The following is a 9,307-nucleotide window of genomic DNA, read 5'->3' as shown; positions in this document are numbered from 1 at the left end:
CAAGGGGTTCAAGACCAGCCTGAGCAACCTGGTGAGACATTGTCTCTACAATAAGTCAAAAAATTAGCCAGATATGGTGGCACATGCCTGAGGTTCCAGCTACTAGGAAGGCTGAGATGGAAGGATCGCCTAAGCCCAGCAGGTCGAGGCTGTGGTGACCGTGAGTGTGCCACTGCCCTCCAGCCTAGGTGACAGAGTGATACTCCACCTCAAAAAAAAAAGTGAGACCAATGTACAATTACATAGCTTTCCCACTCATCCTTGTTACCAACAGCTACTTAATTTAATCCTAGTCTGAAAACAATATTCTTTCTACAACACACGAAACACTCACTTCAATTTATTGTAGATTCCTAAATAGATTTCTCTCTCTTCTGGCAGGAGAGACATTTCATCAGAAAATAAAAGAGGTCTTGTGTCTGTCTGACAGTCTCACACCTACCCAATAGTCCTAGAGCCTCAGACAAACCAGGGACAGAACAATCCCAAATGTGCCAATAGAGAATTCCTGGAAAGGTTCTGTACTCCAGACAAACCCCTGCACCACCCAGGAAAGATGGATGATTCCAGGATCAAGGAGAGGCTAAAAGAAATTGAACCTAAACTCTTCATCAGGCATATCCAGAGTGGCTTTGGATCTCGCTGCAGGGCGAGGCCTGCAGACCCTTCGGTTCTTCTTTCTGGTAGCTTCATTTACAGAATGCACCTGGGCTGAGAGGGCAGCTGTCGAAGGGAGGAGAGCAGACAGAGTGTCAAATATGAATAATAACACATCTGTACAGTTATGATTGCCCATACAACTCTAACCCCCCTGCATAAATTAAGTGATTTTAATTTATCAAAATTACGAGGTTGATATTATTATCACTTCCCAGTTAGAATCATAGGGAGACTCGGTAACTTGCAAAAGGTGTTAATGCTACTAAGAGGTAGATCCTAGCACTCAGATTGCTGTGGGATCTGGGTCACAGCCAGCAGAGGATCAAGCCCTGCCCCTACCTGCCAAGTCCAGGCCCTAGTTCTGTGTTCCTGAGAGGTCCAGCCTTGCCTACTGCCTTGGCTTCCCTGAGCCCATCTCCTTCCTCCAACAGTCTTGTTGCTCTGGACCTTCGTCCTTTCACTCCCTGCGTGCTTCCCCCTATTCCCTTAAACTAGGCCTTCTGGAACCAACCAGATCCCAGCTCCTCACCAGCTCTTAGAGCTTGCAGGGCCTCACGCCACTCTGCTTCCATCTGAGCCCTGTAGTCCCCAAACAAGGAATGCATCAGCTGCCTCTTCCGGGGCAGGGGAGTTCTTTTGCTGCGCAGGGTTCTTATGGCCCCAAGAGCCTGCTCTTCTGCAGATAAAAATAAAGGACCAGTGACCTCCTCTATACCACCTTCTATCATGCAACGGCAAAGACAACAACTCCATCCCCTCACAGCACCTGCTAGCCAGGCACTGCCACTGTTCACATCCCTCAACTCCACACTAGGGATCCTTACTCTGTTTCGGGGTCGGTTTCTGCATCTTGAGGCCCAGCTCCAGTTGCTCCACGCACCAGGCCAGTTCCTGAGCCAGCTGCCTCGCCTGTGATGAGTTGGGAGAAGTAGCTATGAGAGGGAAGCAGGACCTCACCCCTCTAGCCCCAACCTGCAAGGATCCCAGACCACCATGCCATTCCCCTTCCTGCCTGTACTCTGCAGATCCCAGACCTCATCTGCCAGGGATTCACACCCAGAATGCACCGGAGGATTCCACCCTCCCCGAATGAGGGCCATTCTTGCCTGGGCCTCAGCACTTAGGGGGACTTCCTCTGGGGTAGACTTCTCCAAGGCCTTGTCACCTCCATTTTCCACCGAGGCTCTGGTCCGAGTTTTCTTTTTATTCTTTTGCTTCTTCGAGGTTGCACTGCCTTCATCACCTATGGGTGACAGAGAAGACAGTCAGAAGCTGGTTAGGCAGAGAGTGAGGGTCCCAGGGAACTTAACACCTGTGGGAACGTCCCCTGCACCATCCCCATTATATAACTGTTGGCTTAAAAACGTGGTTAATGTGGTTAAGAACATCCAGTTAACCCAAGATGTACTGCTAAAAGGAACTTTTTGCTGCTCAAACACAGGCGCAGTAGCATAACTAAATGCCCTAACCTGACCTTGGCTTATTATATCATTAACACAGCATTAGCATTAAGGTCCTGTCCCCCCCGCCCCCTTTTCTGTAGTACTTATGAGTAATATTCAAGATGGAGTCACTTCGGTCAAGAATCCGCATGCGAAATAAGAACTGAGTCTCAGGAAGTAAGGGACAGATGAGATGTGAATGAGCAAAACGCCCTCAGAAAAGATAAGATAAAAACCACAAAAAAACTTCTAGCACCAGATAACCATTTCCGTTCCCTATCTTCTCTGGAGATAGTTTTGTTGCTTAATACACTTTCACTGATCCTTTTGGTGTACGCGTTCCTTAATCTTCTTGGTGGTGGGACAAGAACCAGAGGTTGCTGCTTTAGACTGACGGTGGAATTCAAAACTCCTGCAACATTAAGAGCGTTCTGGAGGCGGAGTAACTGCACGTGGGTTGCCCTGAGCAGAAACAGACAGTGGAAGCATTCCAGGCACCGGAATCGGGCTGGGGAGCCGGGTTCTGCGCAGCGCAAGGGCGATACCTGGGTCTGGGGCCGCTGGTGCCTCCCGAGCAGGATGTCCTGGGGCCTGGAGAAAGGGAGGCAACAAAGGGTCACGGTGGGACGCCGTAGGCCCAACGCCCCGCCACCCACGCGAATCTCCACACCGCCTACCGCCATGCACTGTAGTCGCCTCGGAAGCCTACGTGGGGCGGATCGTCCGTCTCCAAATTCCCGCCTCCGGAAACGCGTCTGTGAAAATATGTTCCGCAGTGAACGGGCCGGCACAAGTCGGGCCCCGCGGGACCTGCAGTGCGCGAAACTCGCGGCGGGCGCGTAGTGGGCGTGGCGGGAATCTGTGGAAGGTTTAGGACCCGGCAGGAGACTCGGCGGACGGGGCGGAACTGGGTGAGCGGCGAGAGGCCACCGGACGTCGGGGCGGGGCATATCGTGCCGGGCTAAGGTCGGGGCGGAGCTGGCGGTGGGCGGGGAGTGGAGGGGCGTTTCGCTCTAGGGCTGAGAATGGGATAGGTGAGCTGGGTGAGAGAGGCACGGTGAGTGTAGGGCTGCAGGGTGGTCACAGATAGTTGTTGTATTATTTCTTGGGGTGTAACAGATTACCCGAAAATGTAGCAGAGTGAAAACGACATGTAGTATCTCATAACAGCTTCTTAGGGTCAGGAATCTAGCCACAGTATGCTTGGGTGGCTCTAACTCAGCGTCTCTCATGAAGTCGCTTAAACCTTTTGAAGGGAAGAAGACTTTTTAGACGTTTTGAAACCACCAGTTAGATGTGAATTTTAGTCCCCGGAGACTGGAGGTTTTGGTGGTGAGGGGTTCCAGCTCAGGGCTTTTCTCTGCCTCCTCTGATTGTGGATCACCTCTGACTTGGTCCAGAACCGCTTCTTCCAGAAAGTCTTCTCAGCCCTGACATCTGCCTGAACCCTAGTCCACACGCCAGATTCCTTCCTCTTCCCAAGCCACCAGGTCTTATCCATTTATCCCCTAAATAATATCCACGGCCCCGCCCCACTCCCCCACACATGTCATCCCTGGGCTGAACAACTGCAATGAATTTGTCACTCATCTCTCTATGCAATTTCACTCCCCCCGTTCTTTCTGAACGACCTTGCTGCAAGAGTGATCTTTCTAAAACAAAAATGGACTCTTCTGCCTAAGTATCTTCTATTTCTTCCAATATAAAACCCAAGGTTCTAGGCCGGGCACAGTGGCTCAAGACTAATCATGGCACTTTGGAAGGCCAAGGTGAGAGGATTGACTGAGCTCATGGGTTCGAGACCAGCCTGGGCAACTTGGTAGACTTCGTCTCTACAATTAAAAAAATCAGGGCCGGGCTCGGTGGCTAAGCCTTCGCGAGACCTCATCTCTACAATAAATCAAAAATCAGCCGGGCGTGGTAGCGCGCACTTGTAGATCCAGCTACTTGGAAGGCTGAGGTGGAAGAATCGCCAGAGCCAGCACGTCGAGGCTGCGGTGGCCGGGCGTGGCCACTGCACTAGAGTCTGGGTGACTGAGTGAGACTCCAACTCAAAAAAAAATCAGCCGGGCGTGATAGCGTGTTCCTGTAGTTCCAACTAATTGGAAGGCTGAGGCAGAAGGATCTCCTGAGTCCAGTAGGTCAAGGATGCGGTAACCATGAGCATGCCGCTGCACTCCAGCCTGGGCAACAGAGTAAGACTCCAACTCAAAACAAACAAACAAAAAAACCCAAGGTTCTTAATTGTCCTGGATTATCTTTTGCCTAACTGTCCAGCCAGCACATGCCCTATAAATCATACAGATGCAACTATTTCCAGCCCCACTGTGCTCTGCCACTATTGATTCCTCTAGCACTCTGAGCCTCACTCACCTCTCCCTGAACCCCCTCTGCTCTCTACCCTCACTCACCTCTCCTTCAACCCCCACTGCCCTCTGAGCCTCAGTCATCTCTCCTTGAACTCACACTGCCACTACCTTCAGGACCGCATTTTTCTTCCTATTGCACCTATTCAAATCCAAAGCCCCAGACCCTACATTTTTGAAGAACTTTGGAGAGGGAGGTCTGGGGTTTAATGAAGTCCCACACTCCTATTTCAATAATTCTCTAAATATCCTCTTTCCTCCTTTCTACCTTGGCACATAATTAAGACTCATAAAATCAATGGCAAGTCTTCAGCTAGATCTTCTGGCCTTCTACACTGCCACAGTCACTCCAACTACTCTTTCTAACTTGTTTTCATTCTAATCATGGCTGCTTCCCATCTCTTGAAACACACTAGTTTCCACTAAAATAATCTATCCTTGGTGACTACTTTTTACCCTCTTTAGGAAAGGTATTAAAATTTCCATACCTGCAACTATAAATGTCCATATACTGTGGAGTCTTATTACTTGAATAGTTAGATTCTCCAAAGTAGCAACAAACTCCTAATTAGCAAATACTGAATCATTGCTCCTAAGCAAAATACTGGTTAAATTCCTAGGAACCTATGGTCATATCATTTTCATCAACCAATCAATAGATAACCTTGTTTTATGTATGTTTCTATTTAAGATCATCATATGTAATGTATAATGTTGGTTCATTAACATTGAATTCATGACCAACAGCACTATAACTCCTACCTGAACAAAGCTTATGTAACATATATTTTCTCTTTATGGCACATATCAGTTTTATTCCACTTAGTACCACTAAATAGCACTTCACCACTACATCTTGAGGGCCATTTTGAACAGCCAATCACCTACAAAGGCACAAAAATGCAAAACATGTGGCACTAAAAATACCATTGAAAGTAGAAACAAGAGACCTAGTGTCACCTTGCTTAACCGCAACTGACAACATGCACATGGGGGTGACTCAGTTTTCATTGCTCTGTTTGAGTACTGATTTGGAGGTTACAGACAAATTTTAGCAAGTAGGCAAATTTACAAATACAGACCTGCAAATAAGGATCAACTGTGTATATACACACACACATATATATATAATATCTTAGGGTAAAAATCATAAAAATTCATGTACTCAAGTCATGTACTCAGTTTAAGAAACAAAACATTAACAGTCTCCTTGAGGACCCCTTTGTGCCCTTTCAAGAGCACAACCCACTCTTCCCTTCAAAATAAACTACTCTGAAGTTGAAAATTTTCTTGGCCAGGCTCGGCGACTCAGCCTGTAATCCCGCGCTTTGGGAGACCGAGGTGAGTGAATTGCCTGAGCCTGAGGGTTTGAGACCCGCCTGGGTAACTTGATGAAACCTCATCTCTACAATAAATCAAAAAATCAGCTGGGCGTGGTAGTGCATGCCTGTAATTCCAGTTACTCGGAAGGCTGAGGTGGAAGGATCACCGGAGCACACCAGATTGAGGCTGCAGTGGCCAGGAGCGGCCACTGCACTCCAGACTGGGCAACAGAGTGAGACTCCGACTCAAAAAAGAAAAAAAGAAAATTTTCTTGCTTTCCTCGATACTTATATAAGGTGAACGTGTATATCTAAACAATAATGTTTGATTTTGTATTGTTTTGAATTTGTTTTCTTTTTAGACTTTTTTATTTTTTATTGTGGTCAAAAAACATAGCACATGAAACTTACCATTTAGCCATTTCTAAGGATACAGTTCAATAGTATTAAGTATATTCACATTCTTGTGTAAATGTTATTACTTTTCACAGTGAGAAGTAAAGACAGTTTTTCCTCTTAAAATTACCACACTTGGGGCACACTTCATCAACAGGGGTACCTGATCTCAAACCAGGTGAAGTGGGGCCCAAAATAAGGCCCAAACTTTACTTATACAATGACCATTTGTATACTTAACCCTGAATTGTGCCTATCCTTAAAATTAAAAAGAAAAAAGAAAAGAAATGGAAAAAAAAAATACCAGACTCCCTGGTCTTGAAATTAAACATGCACACACGCACATACATACACGCATGCATACACACACACACACACACACACACACACACACACCATACTCAGTGCTTTGAAGAGACAGTGTGACAGCCACAGGTGTTTGCCCGGATGCAGGGACCTCTGTGCAGCGTGCCCCTCATTCCCTGAGTAGCTAATGTAAAGAAATACTACAGGTGGGCCCTCGCCTTCCTGTTCACTCTGAGACACTGGCCTGCATCTGAGACTGTGACAGGCACTATAATCTTTCTTTTATTTATTTATTTATTTATTTATTTATTTTACTTCAATTTAAAGATGTGGGGTACAATTCAGGGTTAGGTATACAAACATTGATTATACAGATACCCTTGTTGATGAGGTGTGCCCCTCCATCCCCTAGCGGTTTCCCTCAACTGCCAATCCCATGCCCCCTTCCCTGGCAGTTTCTCACTACTGCCAATCCCTTTCTTATAGTAGTACGATCATTGTTCAAGGTCTACTTATGAGTGAAAACATATGATACTCTGTTCTTTGTTTCTGTGATAGCTCACTGAGTATGATTGACTCTAAATCCATCAAAGTTGCTGCGAAGTCCATGTGTTTGACCTTCTTTATGGCTGCATAATATTCCATTGTATATATGTGCCACATATTTCTTTATCCAGTCCAGCTTCAATAGGTCGTATGGTTGGTTCCATGTTTTTGCTATTGTGACTAGAACTGCAACAAACATATGTGTGCAGGTATCGTTTTTGTAGAATGATTTGAGTTCCTCCGGATATACTCCCAATAAGGGAATTGCTTGGTCATATGGAAGGTCAATTTCTAGTCCTTTCAGAAATCACCACACTGTCTTCCAAAGAGGTTGCACTAGTTTGCATTCCCACCAGCAGTGTAGAAGCGTTCCTTTTTCTCCGCTTTTCTCCGCATCCTTGCCAGCATCTGTTGTTGTTTGTTTTGTTAATGATGGCCATTCTTACTGAGGTTAGGTTGTATCTCAATGTGGTTTTGATTTGCATTTCTCTGATGTGCTTTGAATTTTATTTGTTTTTTGTTTTGGTTTTGGTTTTGAGTTGGAGTCTCACTGTGTTGCCCTGGCTGGAGTGCAGTGGCATGCTCACAGCCGCCACAGCCTCGACCTACTGGGCTCAGGTGATCCATCTCCCTCAGCCTTCCAAGTAGCTGGAACTACAGGCACGCACCACCACACCTGGCTAATTTTTTAATTTATTGTAGAGATGAGGTCTTGCCAAGTTGCCCGGGCTAGTCTCAAACCTGTGGGCTCAATCTATCCTCTCACCTCGGCCTTCCAAAGTGCTGGGATTATAGGCGTGAGCCACAGCGCTCAGCCTTGTTTTGAGTTTTAAGTGAAATCATTCTGTTTGTGTTCTTCAGTTTATTTTTTTCTTCAATATGTTTGTGAGAGTTTTTCATGTTGCTTTGTACAGATGTATAGTTAATTGTCTTCACTGATGATTATATCCCATTGTATAGGTAGACATAGACACTCCATTAAACATTTGAGGTTCTTCCAGTTTTTTACTATTATTAACAATGAACTAGAAATATCCTTGTATGGGGGGACCCAAAAACAGAATTTATATGTGAGAAATTGTGTATTTATTTTTTGCATGTTTAAACTTCAGTCACTTTCAAAGTATTCTCCGTTTGATGCTTTTTTCACTGCACAAAACAATGTTTGATCTTGTCAGTTTTGATGCCTTTTAGTATTTCTACCATTTTGTACTTCACCTCTTCCACATTGACAAAATGTTTCTCTTTGAGAACATTTTTTAATTTGGGAAAACAAAAAAAAGTCTATTGGGGCGAGATCAGCTTAATTGGATGGGTGGGAAATGAGAGTCATGCCATCTTTGTTCAAAAACTGCTGAACACTCAGTGTGGTGTAGGCAGGTGTGCACATAAATTGCCCATATCATGAAATGGGCAAAAGTGTTGAAAGAGTCTCCAAAAAATTCACTGAAGCTGAACGCAGCCTCTCACAACAACACTGGTTAGTACACTGATGCCTATGGGTTTCTAGAGCACTCACCTAACTGGGGGAATCCTGTACTACAAAGAGCATACCCTCCAAAAATAATTATAGTTTTTTGGGGACCCCCTTATATGTTTTTTTGTTTTTGTTTTTTTTGAGTTGGAGTCTCACTCTGCCACCCAGACTGGAGTGCAGTGGCCGTTCCCGGCCACTACAGCCTTGACCCGCTGGGTTCCGGCGATCCTTCCGCCTCAGCCCTCCAAGTAGCTGGAACTACAGATGCGCGCTACCACACCCAGCTAATTTTTTGATTTATTGTAGAGATGAGGTCTCACCAAGTTGCCCAGGCGTGTCTCGAACCCACAGGCTCAGGTGTGGGATTACAGGCTGAGCCACCGAGCCCGGCTTATATGTCTTTTAAATGCAAGAATTTTCTCTAAGATGCATAGAGGAGTGAAATAGCTGAGCTGCTACAGGGTTATCTGTATTTTCAGCTTTACTGGATAATATGAGTGTTAGGGCACACTCCCAGCAGGGCCATCAGAATGTGAGGTCAGGCCTGCTGGGGGTATGGGGTGCCTGGTGTGTGATCTAATGCCACATGAAAAATGCAAAGAATTGCACAAAAATTAGATTAGAAAATATAGTTTGGCCTAGCTTGGTGGCTCATGCCTATAATACCAGCATGAGGCCGAGGTGAGAGAATTGCCTGTGCCCACAGATTTGAGACCAGCCCGGGCAACTTTATGAGACTTCATCTCTACAATAAATCAAAAAATTAGCTGGGCATGGTGGCGTGTGCCTGTA

At 45.9% G+C, this 9,307-nt stretch overlaps 1 protein-coding gene across 1 annotated transcript; it reads right to left on the bottom strand.

Moving 5' to 3' along the window:
- Positions 1–260: 260 nt before the first annotated feature.
- LOC103253687 lies at positions 261–3,052 on the bottom strand. The gene is made up of 7 exons (XM_021709512.1): positions 2,773–3,052; positions 2,648–2,693; positions 2,359–2,564; positions 1,767–1,903; positions 1,485–1,569; positions 1,190–1,336; positions 261–723 (listed from the first exon to the last, which is right to left on the bottom strand). The coding sequence occupies exons 1-7, from the start codon at positions 3,050–3,052 to the stop codon at positions 584–586; spliced, it is 1,041 nt and encodes a 346-aa protein (XP_021565187.1). The 3' UTR covers positions 261–583.
- Between the last annotated feature and the right edge of the window lie 6,255 nt (positions 3,053–9,307).

This window comes from Carlito syrichta, unplaced genomic scaffold, assembly GCF_000164805.1.
Source record: "Carlito syrichta isolate Samal-C Ts95f unplaced genomic scaffold, Tarsius_syrichta-2.0.1 Scaffold246535, whole genome shotgun sequence".
In the NCBI taxonomy this organism is placed as follows: domain Eukaryota; kingdom Metazoa; phylum Chordata; class Mammalia; order Primates; family Tarsiidae; genus Carlito; species Carlito syrichta.
The sequence above is the reverse complement of the archived record's forward strand: the minus strand, read 5'-3'. Positions and strand labels throughout refer to the sequence as shown.